The sequence below is a fragment of the Coregonus clupeaformis genome, chromosome 29 (genome assembly GCF_020615455.1).
Source record: "Coregonus clupeaformis isolate EN_2021a chromosome 29, ASM2061545v1, whole genome shotgun sequence".
Lineage (NCBI taxonomy): Eukaryota > Metazoa > Chordata > Actinopteri > Salmoniformes > Salmonidae > Coregonus > Coregonus clupeaformis.
The window spans coordinates 49,264,501-49,285,492 of record NC_059220.1 but is presented as its reverse complement, the minus strand read 5'-3'; the positions used below and the strand labels follow the sequence as shown (position 1 = coordinate 49,285,492).

Below are 20,992 nucleotides of genomic sequence, written 5' to 3'. Positions count from 1 at the left end.
CCTTATTCTTCTTGAGCCACTCCTTTGTTGCCTTGGCCATGTGTTTTAGGTCATTGTCATGCTGGACCCATTTTCAATGCCCTGGCTGAGGGAAGGAGGTTCTCACCCAAGATTTGACGTTACATGGCCCCGTCCATCGTCCCTTTGATGTGGTGAAGTTGTCCTGTCCCCTTAGCAGAAAAACACCCCCAAAGCATGTTTCCATCTCCATGTTTGACGATTCGGGATGGTGTTCTTGGGGTCATAGGCAGCATTCCTCCTCCTCCAAACACGGCAAGTTGAGTTGATGCCATAGAGCTCGATTTTGGTCTCATCTGACCACAACACTTTCACCCAGTTCTCCTCTGAATCATTCAGATGTTCATTGGCAAACTTCAGACGGCCCTGTATATGTGCTTTCTTGAGCAGGGGGACCTTGCGGGCGCTGCAAGATTTCAGTCCTTCATGGCATAGTGTGTTACCAATTGCTTTGTTGGTGACTATGTTCCCAGCTGCCTTGAGGTCATTGACAAGATCCTCCCGTGTAGTTCTGGGCTGATTCCTCACCATTCTCATGATCATTGCAACTCCACGAGGTGAGATCTTGCATGGAGCCCCAGGCCAGGGGGAGATTGACAGTTATTTTGTGTTTCTTCCATTTGCGAATAATCACACCAACTGTTGTCACCTTCTCACCAAGCTGCTTGGCGATGGTCTTGTAGCCCATTCCAGCCTTGTGTAGGTCTACAATCTTGTCCCTGACATCCTTGGAGAGCTCTTTGGTCTTGGCCATGGTGGAGAGTTTGGAATCTGATTGATTGATTGCTTCTGTGGACAGGTGTCTTTTATACAGCTAACAAGCTGAGATTAGGAGCACTCCCTTTAAGAGTGTGCTCCTAATCTCAGCTCGTTACCTGTATAAAATACACCTGGGAGCCAGAAATCTTTCTGATTGAGAGGGGGTCAAATACTTATTTCCCTCATTAAAATGCTAATCAATTTATAACATTTTTGACATGCGTTTTTCTTGACTTTTTTGTTGTTATTCTGTCTCTCACTGTTCAAATAAACCTACCATTGAAATTATAGACTGATCATTTCTTTGTCAGTGGGCAAACATACAACATCAGCAGGGGATAAAATACTTTTTTCCCTCACTGTATATTCTTGTTCAAAGTTTGACATTTCAGTTGATTACTTTAGTGCTCCCCTTGGGCCATCAGTGTAATTTTGTAAATGACGGATCTCTATGGCAAGATGCATCATTCATCCAAGTTTAGTTCAAATCGGGCCAGTGGTGTCTGAGATATCATGTGTGACCAATGCAGGTTGTACACTACACGAAAATCGCTGAGCCTCACATTAAACAACCGCCTTTCCTGTAGTTTTTTTTCTCTTACCAACGTGGTACACTTAATGATGGGTCACACACTACAAGATTCTTCACTTGGTCGTGAGGATACCACGCTGTCTTGGCGAAAACAATGTGATATGATTAGCTAGTTAACGTAGCTAGAACGAGCAGCCTCAAACATTTTCAGTCAGGCATTCACGCTTGCCATACAGATTTGAAATATCTAGCAAACTTTTTGAATAGAATAAAATAGCTTGTGAACTTCAGAGCTGTAATGATTTGACACGTTGGCAAGTAAAAACGCATACTAGTAATAGTCATCGCTTCTGCTCAAGTCTACATATTCTACATATGCGAAACAATGTCATCTCACTGGCTTCTTCTCTAGTGAGCTCTCGTTGGCTATTGCTGATCACCGTTCTCAAACCTTGTCGTTGCACATTTCACACTACAAGAGCATTGCAGATAGTGCCAATAAAATCAAACATGTTTGAAAATATCTGGACTTCTGGGACTGCTCAAAGACGGGATCGGTAGCCCTCAGATTGCGTCTCTGACCCACTCACATTAAACAAGCGTCGATGAAGACCGCGCACCCTGAGTAGTCAACTACATGGGTATTTTGTCTCCGATTTCAAAAACTTGTCTGGGACAGGTAAATCAGGTCCAAACTCGTGTAGTGTACACCTGGCTTAACATACATACTAACATTTGTATGAACGTATGGAGACAGATCCATAGTCCCTCCCCACCCACCCGATTTCATTGTGGGGGAGAATAATTATATGGGTCCAGTCTCCAAATTAGGGACTTTTAAACAATGGAATATTTCTATACAAACTTTCTCGCCATAATCTACAACTCCTTTGTATATATCCCTATATTTAACAATCAAATCTAAATGGAGATTCCTAAACACTTCTTGGGTAGCCTAGAACAGTCTTATGACTTCACCGGTTGAAATGGTTGAATATAAAATCCAAATAGAGAAAATTACTTAATGTGGGTATAAGCTAAAAATCTTTCTAACCTAACCATCTTGGCTGACAGTCAATTTACTTGCATTGTGGTGAGGATTACTAGGGCCACATTCAGTAAGCAAACATGATGTATCGTTGCAAATAGAAATGTCATGAATAGAGCTGACACGATTCCTTATTCTACATATCAGGCATGTTTGTTCTACGTGACATACCTCTATCAGAACGTTCTACAAAGTTGTACCCAACCCAAGTTGCATTCAGCAATTCAAACAGATTCAAACAACATCCTGGCTGATTGGCTGGCTAATCCCACATTGACCGCCCCATTGGCTAAAAGGAGGGCAAATCTAGGTTAGAGTTGTGAAATCGTTCCTTTGTACGATGGACTGATGGAGATACTGCTGAAACTGAAAAAATAAAAGAGGATCTTGTGCAGGGCCCGGAGCTTTAAATGTCTCCTTATTTATATCCTCAGCTGTCTTCTTCATTGGAGAAAAAAAATACCATTGCATTCTTCGGCTGGAAATATCCTGCTCTAACCACAGATATGTTCAATCTGAATAGCTTTGGGGTGCTGGACCACAGTAGGGCGTACACACCCACCTGTCGCTTTAGACTTCCATATGGCGGGTAGACATTTTTCTTCCGTTTGTCAGAGGTGGCTACTGGCTGGGTTGGTTGGTTTGTTTGGAGTTTGTTTACCTGTGTGACGGCCTGACGGCATTGGTTCTGGCCGATCTAGAATGTTCTAGGACTAAAAAATCTAAGCAAATTTGATTGGTCACATACTTAGTAAACAATAGGTGTAGACTAACAGTGAAATACTTACTTACGGGCCCTTCCCATAATGCAGAGAAAAATTATAGAAAAATAATAATGCGAGAAACTTTGGAGGGATAACCTGGATGATGACAGATAGTGCCACCTTCAGACTTATAGGGTTAGGGTCAGGCTTGGGTTCAAATCCTATTAGAAATAGTTGCAGATAGAAATATCACAAATAGAGCTGACATGATTCCTTATTCTCCATATCAGAGAGGCATGATATCTCTATCTTTGTGTTCAACTACCTGAACATTCATTCAAATACTTTAGCTGGGTTTGATTGAGCTTGCCTGGCACAATGGAACCAAAAGAAGTCACAAATCTGCAAACCCCGGCCACCTGGCACTCCAGACAGGATAAAGAAAAAACAAAAAGTATTATAAATATTTCAAATAGTATTTGAACCCAGGTCTGGTCAAGGGGGAAGACCCTTTATTTGAAGTGGTTACGAATACACTAAAGAGGTGTAAGATGTCACACTAAATCACACTAAACTATCATTTCAGTCCGGAGACGAGTTAAGTCCCTTTAATAAAGACCACCCTCTCGTCAGTAGCGTTCAGGATCCCTGACTAAGCACATGCAACTCCTGAGCATGCTGCTAAGAGTGAGAGTCTTCAAATCCAAAAACAACCATAAGTGGTGGAGGAGGCCACCTCTCGACACTCTACACAGCATCCTTTCCTCGTCTCCTTTCATTCACCACAACTGACTGCGAAAAGCTTGGGTAGCTTTTCAAACCTAACGACTTGCTCTTTGCGGGATAAGCCAGGTTACTACTGTAATGTAAACAGGGTGTAAACAGGGCTTTATATATACAATTTGATCGATTGATTGGACTCCTTTCAGATCAGTGCTGATCCAGAAAGAAAGTAAAATCAGGAGAGGACATGAGGAAAGGAAGCTGTGTCAGACTATTGGGACGTAACCTATAAAAAACAGGAAATCGAAAAAGGAAGAGCCACTCACTGGTGTGGCTGCTGCTACCCATGCCAACCGTGTTGATACTCCCAGGCACCGACAAGGACGGGTAGAGCGCCAGGTGCCCGCCATTCTCACTCCCTCCATGCCCCTGCTGTTGCTGGTGCCAACCGCTGCCCAACCCCGAGTCCCTGGACCCCTGCCAGCCGTTGAGCCTATCATCCGAGCCGTAGCGCTGGTGGTGGTACAGGTGGCCCAGGTGGCTCCCTGAGGAACTCGAACTGGACCCCGACAAGGAGAGTGTCGAGGGGGGCGTCTGGTGGAGCGAGGCCGGGGCGGGGGGCGGTCGCTCCAACGAGTCGCCCCGGGCAGCGGCACGCTCCTCCAAGTGGTTGAGCCAGAGGGCGAGGGCGGCGCGGTCGTCCAGCGAGGTGGCCGGGTGGATGAGGGCATAGGAGAGGAGTTGGCGTGACTCTTCGAGATGGCGGCCATGGTCGATGGTGTGTGCCAGGATGCGGGGGAGGAGGCGCATGTACTCGCCCTTGGCTTCGACGTTGCCCGGCTTGAGCAGGGGCAGGTGGGTGAGGACCAGGGAGATGACGCGCTCCTTGGGCTCGCCCTGCCACTGGCTGATCACCACTGAGGGAGGAAGAGAGCGGAGGGGAGGGGAGAGAAAAAAAGAGAGAGGAAGGGTTAGTACAGCAATCTACAGTACAACATAACATATATAAATATTCAGGATGGTGCGACGTTTTGAATTAGGCAGAAAGCAATGTGTGTGGGACGATCCCTTACCCAGCAAGTCAGAACATCAGTTCTGTTCTACACAATATCTTTCGGTGGAAATGTTCTGTAATTGTCTTTTGCACTGGGCTGAGTGAAGCCCGGGATAAACCCATTTGTATTAGCTCGTTCTAAGGAAAGAGGCAGGGTGGATTTGACCTTCGGCTCGATAGAACTCCATGGTTCACAGGCAAAGCCACTCTCCACATCCCAACAGATTCTCAATATATCCCCAACATATTGTGGGAGCTGGAAGAAAAATAAGTACTTCAGGTATTCCAAAACAATTATGTTGTGGGAGCGCTTGCTTTTGCTTGTAGGAAATCCAGATGCCTCCCCCCCCCACCCTTAAACAGGACTTGACAGGAACATCAAATTATCAATAAACTGTTTACAACCACATATGGCGGGGGGCAGACGGAGAAAGCAAGGGGTGGATGGAGGAACGAGAGGAGATAGAGGACAAGATCGATGACGAGGAGATTTCAAGTTTTATTTTCCTCTTGGTAAAGAAATCGGCCCATTCAAATTCTTTAAAAGTGCATCCCTCCTTCCTCTAAGTAATCACGGAGTAGAAATGAATGGATAGGTGAAAGCCATGTGGTAGAGCCCTCGAGTTCACTGGCCCAATCATGCCTAATCAGTGATAACATCAAGGAAGGACGAATGGACTTTAAAAGGAATTTAAACAGGGGTATCTAGAAGTTTGTTCGTTGAGCCCTAGGCAGTGACATTGCTATACCTATCCTGTGGGGTCGTGGAGCCTATTGTCATCTGAGCACTGCAGCCGTGAGAAGCATCTCAGAAACATAGTGTCATTCCTATCAGGTTGGGACAGAGGCTATACATACTCCCGGGTCGAAGCTGTGGGGCTCAGGCCTGACCGGCACTGAGAATAGAGGAGACTATTGTAAGAATAGAGGATACTGCGGTCAGCCCAGGGGTTAACTTCCTGTTTAGGGATCGGGATGTGTGTGTGTGTGACCCTTTACATCATTGGTTAAACATAACAGGCCGGCAGATGTAGGCTACTGTAGTCCTCATCTCTAATTCTGATACATGATGAGAGGGAAGAAATAAATAATAAATCACAGTATTCTCCGGAGGTCACAGCTTTGCCACTAAAACAAAGGTAGAGCCCCAAATGGAACTCTTTTCCCTATATAGTGCATTACTTTTGACTAGGGCCCATAGGTCAAACGTAGAGCACTATATAGGGAGCAGGGTGCCATTTGGGACACGTCCTGAGTCCGGAGGCTTGTTTGGGACTGAGGCGAGTCGTCTCCTTGTTTAGAAAGCACACAGATGTCACCTAATGGGGACCGCAGGTGGGCGGCTCTGTGGCCTATGATTAAGTGTTCCCTTCGGTAGCTAGGGCCTTTTTCTGGCACTGCCATTTTTACCGTTCAGGCGCCCTGACGGCAAGCGAGAGAGGAGGTAGAAAGGGATAGAGAGAAGGAAGAAGACAGAGAGAGAGAGCGAGAGCGAGAGCGAGAAAGGGAGGGAAAGAGAAGAGAGGCAGGGAAAGAGAAGGAGGAAGAGGAAGGGAGAGAGTGTTTGAGAGAAAAAGAAAGCAACAAAATAGCGGGAAAGAGAGAGGGAGTGAGCGTGAGAGGACACCTTCCCAAAATCCTCTAGTGGAGATGTGATCCTTTCATTCAGGAGACATGTACGCTACAACCATGCCCAGAGATAAAACAACACTCAAACCTGAGGCTACACTGCTTGCTACTCTCTGTTTATTATCTATGCATAGTTACTTTAACTATATCTACATGTACATATTACCTCAATTACCTCGACTAACCGGTGCCCCCGCACATTGACTCTGTACCGGTACCCCCTGTATATAGCCTCGCTACTGTTATTGTTACTGTTTATTTTACTGCTTTTATTTTTTACTTATCTATTGTTTACTTAACACTTAATTTTCTTAAAACTGCATTGTTGGTTAAGGGCTTGTAAGTAAGCATTTCACTGTAAGGCCTACACCTGTTGTATTCGGCGCATGTGACAAATAAAATTGGATTTTACTTGATTTTATCTCTGGAAGAAGGAGCACCAGCATGTATTCGAGACCATCTACAGTATCTGCCGGGGGCTTGGCGGTAACCAGGGAATGACAAGCTCTCTGAATGAGAAGATGACAAAGCGTAGGTCTATTTTCCAATAGAGTGGTGCCCCAGTGCTGTACCTTCTGCCTATGGCTCTGCTGGGCTAAAGGTCCAGTTTATCTGGTAATCAAGTCATCATGACCCCCAGTAACACCCTCCTCCTAAATTTAGAGCCCTTGACTTGGCCTGAGGCTCTCTCTCTCTCTCTCTCTCTCTCTCTCTCTAAGGGGTTAGTTGTGCATGGGAGCAGCAGGCAGCTAATACAATAGTCTACTCATCTCTGGGATTCTCACTTCCTCCCTCCTCCTCCCTGCTCTCCCCCTCCACTTCCTCCCTGCATTCACATATAGATGACATCCAAAAACAGCTTGAGACCACGAGTCTTCCTCCCTCTGTCTCTAAGTGTCAGTTTGATTAATCTATTCCTTGCCTGTCTTGAAGAAGAGCAACATTGATCACACTTTATTGAAATGGGATTCTGTTAAGAGCATTTTTGAACTGGTATCCATTCATCTTGTGCTGTGAGACACACACCATCAACAATATAGAATGCAAAAGTCATGAGTGCGCACGCACGCATGCACACAAGCGCAAACACACACACACACACACTCTCTCCTCTCCTGCAACTACAGTGATCTGAAAACACAGGACAGGTGAAAAGCAATATGGAAACCACCCTCTGGGAATTTGCTTACACATCATCATTACAGTTACAGTACAAAAGGTAAGAAGGCGTGAGAATGCTATTCATTGACTACAGCTCAGCGTTCTACACCATGGTGCCCTCAAAGCTCATCACTAAGCTAAGGACCCTGGGACTAAACACCTCCCTCTGCAACTGGATCCTGGACTTCCTGACGGGCCGCCCCCAGGTGGTAAGGGTAGGTAACAACACATCCGCCATGCTGATCCTCAACACGGGGGCCCCTCAGGGGTCCATGCTCAGTCCCCTCCTGTACTCCCTGTTCACCCATGACTGCATGGCCAGGCATGACTCCAACACCATCATTAAGTTTTCCGACGACACAACAGTGGTAAGCCTGAATACCGACAAAGATGAGACAGCCTATAGGGAGGAGGTCAGAGACCTGGCCGTGTGGTGCCAGGATAACAACCTCTCCCTCAACGTGACCAAGACAAAGGAGATGATTGTGGACGACAGGAAAAAAATTGAGGACTGAGCACGCCCCCATTCTCATCGACTGGGATGTCGTGGAACAGGTTGAGAGCTTCAAGTTCCTAGGTGTCCACATCACCAACAAACTATCATGGTCCAAACACACCAAGACAGTCGTGAAGAGGGCACGACAAAGCCTATTCCCCCTCAGGGGACTGAAAAGATTTGGCATGGGTCCTCAGATCCTCGAAAAGTTCTACAGCTGCACCATCGAGAGCATCCTGACTGGTTGCATCACCGCCTGGTACGGCAACTGCTCGGCCGCCGACCGCAAGGCATTACAGAGGGTAGTGCGTACGGCCCAGTACATCACTGGGGCCAAGCTTCCTGCCATCCAGGACCTCTATACCAGGCGGTGTCAGAGGAAGCCTGTAAAAATTATCAAAGACTCCAGCCACCTAGTCATAGACTGTTCTCTCTGCTACCGCACGGCAAGCGGTACTGGAGCGCCAAGTCTAGGTCCAAAAGGCTTCTTAACAGCTTCTACCCCCAAGCCATAAGACTCCTGAACAGCTAATCATGGCTACCTGGACTATTTGCACTGCCCCCCCTCCCCATCTTTTACGCTGCTGCTACTCTGTTTATTATTTATGCATAGTCACTTTAACTCTACCCACATGTACATATTACCTCAAATTACCTCGACTAACCGGTGCCCCCGCACATTGACTCTGTACTAGTACCCCCTGTATATAGCCTCCCTACTGTTATTTTATTTTACTGCTGCTCTTTAATTATTTGCTCTTTTTGATTTTTTACTTAACACAATTTTTTTTCTTCTTAAAAACTGCATTGTTGGTTAAGGGCTTGTAAGTAAGTATTTCACTGTAATGTCTACACCTGTTGTATTCGGCGCATGTGGCAAATAAAAATTGATTTGATTTGATTTGAGACAACGACTCATCAAACCACTATTGAGACGCACCCCGGCGGGTTGGAAAGAACAAGAGTCAACAACAGCTGGACGAGTCTCAAAGTGGATGAGAACGCTTCTTTTACAAAAGAGAGGGAAACAAGGAGAAAGAGAAACCGGCCCAGACATTGCCTGTCAAGAGGTCAGTTCACAACGTTCAGAGGTCAAAGTGTGGCCACTAGGCTAGGGAAACAAGTCGCTAGTGAACCCAGAGGAATGCAACAAGGAGGGAGAGTTCTGAAGTCTGTGGCAGACTTCTCCCCCTCACTTTCCTCCTCCCTCTATCCCCACCCTCACTGACCCCTCAGTGCTAACCTCATCCAACTGCAGCAGAAAAAGGAAATAAAAAATAAGAAAAATAAAAATCAGAGCAGACACTGTTGAGGGGCTGACACTGGGACTGAGTTCTCTCTCTCTCTCTCCTCATTTGCTCCTTCCTCAGTCTCTAATTCCTACTCATTTTTGTCTCTCACGCTGAAAAGGTGTCAGTTTCTGACTTTCTCACTCTCTAATAGCTCCCTCTGTCTAACTCGATGAGGGTGTGGTGCCTGGCCTTAACAGAAAGGAGGGAGAGGTCATTTCTGGGAATGTGTGGATCACATTCACAGTATCTCCCAGCCCACCGGTCCAGTCAGACCTGGGCCTGTTCTCTAACAAATAAACAATGCTGTGCTGCCCGGTGAACTCTACGTGGCACCCCGGCCCAGCAAACAAACCACTGTTACCGCTGTCGCAGAGGGTGTAGCTTTCTAAGATTCCTGCATTGGGCCATATTTGGTTTCTTTCTCTTTACCCACACACACACCCATACATCCCCTCACGGCAGCCTTCCTTTTTTGCCTAAAATATAAGCTTTTTCCTCAACAGTGGAATATGATTGAGCGCACAGAGTGAAAAAAAGTCTGGGTCAGGATCGAGGCAGGCTGGCAGATGGACAGACAGACCAGACAGATAGAGCGACAGACAGAGCGACAGACAGAGCGACAGACAGAGCGACAGACAGAGCGACAGACAGAGCAACAGACAGAGCGACAGACAGAGCGACAGACAGAGCGACAGACAGGCTCGGTTTGCTCAGGGGGTCCGGGGTACATGCCCCCCCGGGATACTTTCTTTGTAGAACGACTGTGAGAAGGTCACTTATGGTGACATTTAAAAGGATATTCTACCCCAAAATGCATTAAAATGTTATTAATACAAATAAAAAATGCTTCTAAATGAATATAGCGGAAACACTGGGAATTAAAATTAGAGGTACCAAGCTCTTTCTATAGATTATATTTCTATGGTACCAACCCCTCATATAGGTCACCACAGGAAGGAAAAAGTTTGCCATCACCTACTTGCCGGCAGAGCATAAATGACAAAGAGACAGACAACTCTAAATAAAATGGACTCCTCAAACCCACTCCAAAACTAAATTGATGCCTATAGATAGGGAGGTCTGCTTTAAATAGGATTACAAAAATGAACTTGGGAGTTTTCAAATGGTCATCATGGTAGTGGTAAGCCAGGTTGTAGGCTAGGCTATATCACAATCCTAAAAAAAAAACATCCTGCACTGTATGTCAGAGTCTGGCCTGGCTTCAGTACCATCAGATGGTGCAACTTAGCTCAAGCTGTCGGAGCTGACAGATGACACATCTTACAGTGGCTGGCTGTCCTTCATAGACAAGCCACAGCAATGGTTTCTGACCTCACACACACACACAGGGCACACACATATACACGAGAAAGAGAGATAGGGAGAGGTATAACATCGAGAGAGAGAGTCACTGGGTCCATGCCAAACCCATTACAGACTAGCCAACTTACGGATTACAGTTAGTGTCTCCTTTGAATTAAATTAAACTTTGAGACATCAAATGACAGAGGGTTGGATGCAAATCCAGCAGCTCGGGAAGCATAACTTCTGTACAGATACAAGACAGACAACCACTTCTTAATCTAATGTCCATCCAGGTGTAGGAATATGTTGAATCACTGTGGAAAATTAGTTACACAAGTGATTTTTATAACTGGCTGAGATTACACACACAGGGAGAGACTGTCAGACACATGATTCCCCTTGTTCTAAAAATAGGCCTGGTCAACATCACACACAGTCCCAACAACGCCGGGTGGGAGAGAGATAACACCCTATTTATACGAGACCAGAAGAGCACATCGACCGAAAAACAGCCAGCCAGCCATCACACACACACTACTGCTGCTGCTCCCTGGGACACGTGTGTGTGTGTGTGTATGTGTGGGGGAGTGGCTGTGTGTACCGGTCTGTGTGAAAAGAGTGGGCAAAACACCAAACACACACTCCACACGGCCCCGAAAAATGTCATTATTAGCCCGCCACCCCACCCCACCCCAATGCCTTGGGCCACCATCCACCCAGCGCTGCCTGTTTTCTGTCTGAAGTTTATCTCATGGCAAAGCGAAGAGCCGGGTTTATGGGGCCTAAGCCTACAGTCCTGTATTTATCCTGTTAGCAAAACAAACAGGTCCCGGGAACTCTCCGTGCCCGCCATGCAAAACGTTATGTACGTAATGTTTGCCTACTCAACGTGAGGTTTAGCCTTTAGCCACAGTTACACTACAAAAGTATGTGGACACCCCTTCAAATTAGTGGATTCTGCTATTTCAGCCACACCCGTTGCTGACAGATGTATAAAATCGAGCACACAGCCATGCAATCTCCATAGACAAATATTGGCAGCAGAATGGCCCGTACTGAAGAGCTCAGTGACTTTCAATGTGGCACCGTCATAGGATACCACCTTTCAAACAAGTCAGTTCGTCAAATTTCTGCCCTGCTAGAGCTGCCCCGGTCAACTGTAAGTGCTTGTTATTGTGAAGTGGAAACGTCTAGGAGTAACAACGGCTCAGCCGTGAAGTGGTAGGCCACACAAGCTCACAGAACGGGACCGGCGAGTGCTGAAGAGCGTAAAAACGTCTGTCCTCGGTTGCAACACTCACTACCGAGTTCCAAACTGCCTTTGGAAGCAACATCAGCACAATAACTGTTCGTCAGGAGCTTCATGAAATGAGTTTCCATGGCTGAGCAGCCGTACACAAGCCTAAGATCACCATGCGCAATGCCAAGCGTCGGCTGGAGTGGTGTAAAGCTCACCGCCATTGGACTCTGGAGCAGTGGAAACGGATTATCTGGAGCGATGAATCATGCTTCACCATCTGGGTTTGGCGGATGCCAGGAGAACACTACCTGCCCCAATGAGGACTACCTGCCTCAAACCCATCTGGGTTTGAGGAGGAGGAATAATGGTCTGGGGCTGTTTTTCATGGTTCGGGCTAGGCCCCTTCGTTCCAGTGACGGGAAATCTTAACGCTACTGCATACAATGACATTCTAAATGATTCTGTGCTTCCAACTTTGTGGCAATAGTTTGCAGAAAGCCTGTTCATATCCCAACTCTCCCTGAGGCCAAAGGGGTTAGTCTGTACTTTTACCCCCACAGAGAGAGAAAAAAAAGAACACTGAACTGGGCCGTGCACTGCGCGCACCTACACACACACACACACACACACACACACACACGACCAACAACTCAACAGGATTCTCCAGGCCATTCGAAACGAGACGTAAGACCAAGAAGGGGGGTTGGAAGCCTTCTCCAAAAGAAGAAGGAAAGACAGACAAGGGGGGGGGGGAGAAAGAAAAAAAGGGAAAACGTTTTCCCACCCATATCCCTCCCTTCCCGAATGGACTCTCCAGCTCAGCAGTGAGGAATGCGCTGGCATACCACAGGTCCTAGCTGAAGAATGCACAGTTTCCGAGCGGGGTCAGAGCTGCTGCTACATCCCCAAACCGACGCTGGTTAGACACAGTTTCTCTTTGAGACCCCCCCCCTTCCCCACACACACACACACTTGCCCCAGCCCTTTGTAGCCCGAGCCCCTACTCAGAGAGAGAAAAGTGGGGGACAGAGAGTGGGGGAAAGAGAGAGTAGGCTATGGGGGAGAGACAGAAAATAGAGGTACTATCCCAATATTAATTGAAGGCTTCCTCTCCTTCTCCACCATTGACACATGTACGTGAACAGACTGGATAAGTTACTACAATATAACTTTCACCAGAAAGTTTCTTCCATATCAGTGGTTGTTGGGATGGAAGGGAGGGAAAATAACATACACCAGAATGTAGGGACAAAGCCAATGTATGTAGGCTATGGTCGTTCCTCAAAGTCCCCCCGTACGGTTATTCAGTTCAGCTACCATCCAGCTGTGAGCCCCTGATAGGTCAGTTCAAAAGACAGAAGTGCAGAGAGAGAGAGAGAGAGAGAGAGAGAGAGAGAGAGAGAGAGAGAGAGAGAGAGAGAGAGAGAGAGAGAGAGAGAGAGAGAGAGAGAGAGAGAGAGAGAGAGAGCAAGAGGGACACGCCAATGCAAATGGACTGGGCTGGGCTGACTCAGTTCCTATGTACAGCAGCAGGCAGGGCTGGCTTCCCGAAAGTATGCTGAGCCGACACGCTAACTTGGGGTATGCGAGGTTCCTCCTAAGAAAGCCCAGGGTTGAGGGAGGGAGGCAGGGAGAGACAGTGAGTGAGAATGTGTGTGAGTACTTTTGTGTATGTATACATGCATGCCTGCTAGTGTTTGTGTGTGCATGTGTCTCTGTGTGTGTAGGAGTGAGCTCATCATAGGCCTCCCGCCTGGCCCACCCTCTCCACAAGCGGTGACGGTACGCCGCAGGGCTGTGTCGACAGGCAGACAGGCACCAACAGGCCGCAGCCCAAAACCAAGAGCCTCGCAACGCCTCGGATCCGGGTGAAAGGTGAGGTAGGAGGGGGTGGGGTGGGAGAATGTGTGAGTGAGTGAGTGAGTGAGTGAAGAGGGCAAAAAAAACACTGAACAATGAAAGAGGTTAAAAAGGGCAGGAGAGAGAGAGAACAAGACAGAGCAGGAGGGATGGAAAGACAAATGGTAGAAACTAGAAAGAGTGAACGACAAATCAATAAAAAAAAGTGAGCGAAAAAAAGAGAGGAAGAGAAAGGGAATAGAACAGAGAGAGAGAGAGAAGACGTAAAGCCCTGGCCTTCAACACTTCTAAAGAGCCAGGCAGGCAGGAGGAACTGTACTTTAGTGACCCGGATCCCTGCTAGGCTAATCTGAAGGCTTCAGTCCCTGACTGACCCACTGACACAGTGGTAATGAGTAGACAGACAGGACCCTGTCTAGAGCTCACACAGAGAGGAGAGGGAAGGTGAAAGAGGGGGAGAGAGTGTGAGAGTGAGACAATATGTGAAATAGAGGAAGAGATTGAGACAGGATTGTGAGAAAGGAGAGGAAGAAAGAGAGAGAGACCATTGTTCGTACTATTTTATAGTAAGAACAATACAATTGAACATAGCTGAATAAAATAGAAAGGATATTTTCCCCAAACGACTTCCGAAGGAGTGCGCACATGCGGCTATTCTGTGTTGAGCGGTTAACAAAGAAACAGGTCCTCCTTTATGCTTAATTTAGAGTTATTTATGCAATTTTAGTTATGTTTTGATTTCTAATACATTCTAAAGGCTGCATGGTGCGACTCTAAGGATGATTTGAAAAAGGTTGCATGAAAGGCAAGCATTCTACTGCACAAGCTTCATCAGTCTCTCATTCACAATTTGACAAGCACTTGATAATATTCTCAGCCATCAGACTATTCTCAATTTAATCTGGTCTTTACATATAGCCTACTAATATACTGTATGTGTGGAATTTGTATATATTTAGAATGTTCCAAAAAAAAAAAAAAAAAAAAGAGATTAGGCCTACATGCAGTTATGTTTTTAATATGCCCGGTAGGCTACACCGTTTGTAAAGTGGATTCATGTGTTTAATTTAAATTACTGAGCAATAAATATAGCAGCACGAGAATGCTGCGATCCTCTTTTAAATAGCGGCCAGTCAAAACTCTGTTTTTACATGCGATTGCGCAATCACTGGGCTTATAAGAACACGTTTCACGAGGCTCTGTAGGCTATGGGCTCTTTAACCGTGTTCCAGGGGTCTTGGGCCTATAGGCTACGTTTGGAGTTATTTGGCCACTTTAGTTGTGATACAAACCTTATCAACACATAAAGGCCTTTGAGCTAGGCTACATGAGGCATTTGACTATGATTTGAAAAAGTAAAAAAAATAAATGCATGCGCTGTTTCTTGCCTTCGACTGCACACATTGGGCGTCATTCACAAGGGATAATATTCTCACCCATCAGGCTATTCTCAATTTAATATTGTCTTTACATATACTAAATAATATGTGTGTGCAATTAGTTTTGATTTAGAATGGACCATTATCATGCACCTGTCGGAAGCTAATATAGCATCCTTCTCTGTTTGAGTATGCTAAACTAGCGAAGAAGAAGAAGAAGAACAAGAACAAGAACAAGAACAAGAACAAGAACAAGAACAAGAACAAGAACAAGAACAAGAAGAACAAAGAACAAGAAGAACAAGAACAAAGAACAAGAAGAACAAGAAGAACAAGAAGAACAAGAAGAACAAGAAGAACAAGAAGAACAAGAACAAGAACAAGAAGAACAAGAACAAGAACAAGAACAACAAGAACAAGAACAAGAAGAACAAGAACAACAAGAACAAGAACAACAAGAACAAGAACAACAAGAACAACAAGAAGAACAAGAACAAGAAGAACAAGAAGAACAAGAACAAGAAGAACAAGAAGAACAACAAGAAGAACAAGAAGAACAACAAGAAGAACAAGAAGAACAAGAAGAACAAGAAGAAGAAGAACAAGAAGAAGAAGAACAAGAAGAAGAAGAACAAGAAGAAGAAGAACAAGAAGAAGAAGAACAAGAAGAAGAACAAGAAGAAGACAAGAACAAGAACAAGAACAAGAACAAGAAGAAGAACAAGAAGAACAAGAAGAAGAACAAGAAGAACAAGAAGAACAAGAAGAAATGTAACTACTGACAACAGTTTATGCACTGCAGCGCTAGCTAGTTCTATCTTATACTAGATTAATTATCTGATCCTTTGATTGGGTGGACAACGTCAGTTCATGCTGCAACAGCTCTGATAGGTTGAGGACGTCCTCCGGAAGTTGTTATAATTACGGTGTAAGTCTATGGAAGGGGGTGAGAACCACAAGCCTCCTAGGTTTTGTACCCAGAGGAGGACGAAAACTAGCTGTCCTCCGGCTACACCATGGTGCTACCCTACAGAGTGCTGTTCAGGCTACTGTAGACCTTCATTCCAAAAGTGTGTTTTAATCAATTATTTGGTGACATGAATATACACTACATGAACAAAAGTATGTGGACACCCCTTCAAATTAGTGGATTCGGCTATTTCAGCCACACGCATTGCTGACAGGTGTATAAAATCGAGCACACAGCCATGCAATTTCCATAGACAAACACTGACAGTACAATGGCCAACTTAACTCCTATCTGCAAGTGCGTGTATGTGTGTTTCCCTCCTTGAAGTTCCATTTATATTTATGACCTCTAATCCTGTTCCGGGCATTGGAAATAGTAGCATAGCCGCGCAGGGCTAACTATCTATTGAGCTCAGCTGGAAGGACAACAAAATGGGAAACACCTGCTTCTGTCAGTAGCCCCAGATCCAGCAGGCCGGCGTCCTCTGTCTGTGTGGTCTCCTGTTGTTGAGGCGGTGATGATGAGCTGCAATGCTTTCAGGACGCTCCATTTCCTCTTCCACGAGGAAGAGGAAAAGGAAACGCATCACTGCTACCTAAAAGTAGTATCCCAGTACATAAGTGTGCTATATTCCTTTCCTCTTTCACATTTCTGACTAGAGTGCTTTTCCAGAGAGTGACAACGCACACGACGATATGCACGTGTCACTACCGAAACTTGTATAGAGGTGTATTAAAAATAATTTCATTGATAGCCTTATAGCAAACCAAGCTGCTTTCACCAGACATTGTATGAGTCAAGTATTGTGCCAATAAAGCACAAAGTAACCATTCCCTTCCTAATGACATCAAGTCAATTTCTAGAAGTAATTGAGTCGTTCATTGATATCCTTACCATTGATATCCTTACCATCTCAATGGAAACCCAAGTCAACACATACCCTCCTCTGCTCTCCCATCACCCCTGGCAATGAGGAGGGTCTATAGCTGAGCCATATTAACCAGACAAGTCTGAAAGGTGGCTGTAAAAGCAATGAGAACAGGGGGAGCCGGCCTCACTCAGTGACTGCAATTCTAGTCTACCTGTTGGAAACTGCTGCTGTGGCGGACTATTTCATTGTGTGGCTCAGAATGTCGCAGTCCTAGCTATGCCCGGAATGCGAGCCTCAAGTCCAGCCCGATTGGAGAAGCCTCAGAGCTCTATTTAAGGAAATGACTGGGACCCATTCAACCCCCACTCTCTACCGTGACTAGCCCCCTTTCTCACTCATTTGGAGAGGAATTATAATTATTTTCCTCTCTGGAAGAAAGCTTGATTTCCGTACCTGCTGAGAACAGAGAGGGAGAGAGAAAAAAGGAGACAAAGTAGTTGGATACTTCCGCTGAGGTAAGATAACCACGCAGGTCGATGTGTGTGTGTGCGCGCAAGCACATTGTTTTCCCACAGATGTGCCCTCTCAAGGGCTGGCTAATGTGGCATTACCAGGATGGGTCAACCATAAGCAAAAAGGAATAGGACCCCCAAAATTACCCAGTCAAATCAAATCAAATTTTATTGGTCACATGCGCCGAATACAACAGGTGCAGACATTACAGTGAAATGCTTACTTACAGCCCTTAACCAACAGTGCATTTATAAAAAATAAAAAGTAAAAATAAAACAACAACAAAAAAAAGTGTTGAGAAAAAAAGAGCAGAAGTAAAATAAAGTGACAGTAGGGAGGCTATATATACAGGGGGGTACTGCCGTGCAGAGTCAATGTGCGGGGGCACCGGCTAGTTGAGGTAGTTGAGGTAATATGTACATGTGGGTAGAGTTAAAGTGACTATGCATAAATACTTAACAGAGTAGCAGCAGCGTAAAAAGGATGGGGTGGGGGGGCAGTGCAAATAGTCCCGGTAGCCATGATTAGCTGTTCAGGAGTCTTATGGCTTGGGGGTAGAAGCTGTTGAGAAGTCTTTTGGACCTAGACTTGGCACTCCGGTACCGCTTGCCGTGCGGTAGCAGAGAGAACAGTCTATGACTAGGGTGGCTGGAGTCTTTGACAATTTTGAGGGCCTTCCTCTGACACCGCCTGGTATAGAGGTCCTGGATGGTAGGAAGCTTTGCCCCAGTGATGTACTGGGCCGTACGCACTACCCTCTGTAGTGCCTTGCGGTCGGAGGCCAAGCAGTTGCCATACCAGGCGGTGATGCAACCAGTCAGGATGCTCTCGATGGTGCAGCTGAATAATTTTTTGAGGATCTGAGGACCCATGCCAAATCTTTTCAGTCTCCTGAGGGGGAATAGGCTTTGTCGTGCCCTCTTCACGACTGTCTTGGTGTGTTTGGACCATGATAGTTCATTGGTGATGTGGACACCAAGGAACTTGAAGCTCTCAACCTGTTCCACAACAGCCCCGTCGATGAGAATGGGGGCGTGCTCAGTCCTCTTTTTTTCCCTGTAGTCCACAATCATCTCCTTTGTCTTGGTCACGTTGAGGGAGAGGTTGTTGTCCTGGCACCACACGGCCAGATCTCTGCCCTCCTCCCTATAGGCTGTCTCATCGTTGTCGGTGATCAGGCCTACCACTGTTGTGTCGTCGGCAAACTTAATGATGGTGTTGGAGTCGTGCCTGGCCATGCAGTCATGGGTGAACAGAGAGTACAGGAGGGGACTGAGCACGCACCCCTGAGGGGCCCCCGTGTTGAGGATCAGTGTGGCAGATGTGTTGTTACCTACCCTTACCACCTGGGGGCGGCACGACAGGAAGTCCAGGATCCAGTTGCAGAGGGAGGTGTTTAGTCCCAGGATCCTTAGCTTAGTGATGAGCTTAGAGGGCACTATGGTGTTGAATGCTGAGCTGTAGTCAATGAATAGCATTCTCACGTAGGTGTTCCTCTTGTCCAGGTGGGAAAGGGCAGTGTGGAGTGCAATAGAGATTGCATCATCTGTGGATCTGTTGGGGCGGTATGCAAATTGGAGTGGGTCTAGGGTTTCTGGGATAATGCTGTTGATGTGAGCCATGACCAGCCTTTCAAAGCACTTCATGGCTACAGACGTCAGTGCTACGGGTCGGTAGTCATTTAGGCAGGTTATCTTAGAGTCCTTGGGCACGGGGACTATGGTGAGCCATCAAGACATCAGTTGCATGGCAAGGCTTTATTACGCACAGCAATGTACTGTATAGTGTAGTAGTATAATACTGTAATAATAGTGGAACCGGTATTTCACAAGCACGGTGCAGTGGGCTCACACAGAGCAGAGGTGAACCTGTGAATGTCTGTATAGAACTGTAGAGTGACACATATCAGACCAACCACACACAAACATACAGTGAGACAAAGAGGGTCCCTCTAGAGAAGTGTGTAAAGCACAGAGCAATGGTGAGCGCGCAGTAACAGCTCATCTTGAACGCTGCAGTGACCAAAATCGGTTGAACTGCATTCGTGTTGCTATGTGTGTGTCTAATAGAGTTTACTCTGTACAGATTCCAGCAGGAATGTGAGGTTATGAGAGTTCCTGCACACTGCACAGACCTGAGACCATGATGTGAACCCAGGAACCAGCCTGAGCATGGGACAAATCTACAGTACAATATGGCCATTCACTGTTCACTGTGGACAAAGGACCAGTCAAAGATAAGACCGTTCATTGGTCAGTCTGGTACCATTGTCATAGCCTGGGTACAGTACCACTACCTGACTATTTTTTTAAATATTAAACAAGTACATTGTTGGCTATAACAGAAAAATAAAAAAAGCAACCTCAAAGAAACAAGGTGGATTCTCTAACTTTAAGGTTGCTAGTTGCATGAAAGCCTCTCAGAACATGTGGGGAAGGAAGGTTGTGTGTGTGTGTGTGTGTCAGGGGTGGGTTAGGTGGGAAGTGCTCCCAGTAGAGTTCTTGAGCGGGCACGGTAGAGTGGCGAGTGTGTGTGACGACAAAGGAAGCATCCGGCTGAGGCCACATGACGGCAGCACTCAGTGGCCCATTGAGAAAAAACAACTCTATACACACACAACACACAAGTCTGCCCTCTTTCCCCTCAGTCTCCAACCAGAAACTATAGACCTCGTAGATTCATTGCACAGTCATAGGCTACTATAACTACATAACCGATAGTAGTATTAGCAAGTGCTGCTCATCCTTGACAAGACAATTCTATTTGGCAAGATAAATATTAGCATAACGAAATGCGAATAAGTTCAATTAGGTGCTTGTCATTCACAAGACAGTCATATTTGGCAAAGGTAAAATATACAACCTAGTTGCAGATAGTTTGTAAAGAGCGTTTGATCTTGCAGCAGTACTAGTGGCCGTTGAGAATACATTAACACAGCAAAAGGGTACTTTTTAAAAAGTGATTGAACACTGCAAACAGACTAGTCACTTGACAATCAGGTAGACCTTAACACGCGTCACCTTTCAGCATAACTCTCTCTCTCTGACACACACACCTCTAAGACCCTAACACTGGTCCTTCGAGAGACTGGAGGAGTGAGGTCAATCCCAACCCACCAGAGTCAAAGTCCCCCAGTGTTTCCGCTGCAGTCATTTAGCTGCGTCATTGCCGCCACTGCAAAAAAATATGGAACATAAGAAAATATTTCTGCCGAGGCGTATTTTGAAGATGCTAGAACAGTCCACATTTACTTTTCCTCTGCAAACAAAATGAGTAATGAATAGAAAACTGAGACAACCCCATAGTAGAATAGTGTTCTATGCAAGATAAATATTCATTTCGAGGCGCATTCAAGGTAAGATTAACATAGGGAGGGAAAATGCATTCTGATAAGCAGTCAATGCCAACAATCCTTGCGACCGCGGGGGAAACAGCAGT

At 45.9% G+C, this 20,992-nt stretch overlaps 1 protein-coding gene across 4 annotated transcripts in view; it reads right to left on the bottom strand.

The window, feature by feature from the left end:
- The window catches only part of LOC121545175 (protein Smaug homolog 1), a 69,164-nt gene that overhangs the window by 30,236 nt on the left and 17,936 nt on the right, over nucleotides 1-20,992 (bottom strand). For all 4 annotated transcript variants that reach the window (XM_041855628.2, XM_041855630.2, XM_041855629.2 and 1 more), the window contains exon 3: nucleotides 4,111-4,701. In XM_041855628.2, coding sequence (XP_041711562.1) covers nucleotides 4,111-4,701 — 591 coding nt within the window. The remainder of the gene's footprint in view (nucleotides 1-4,110; nucleotides 4,702-20,992) is intronic.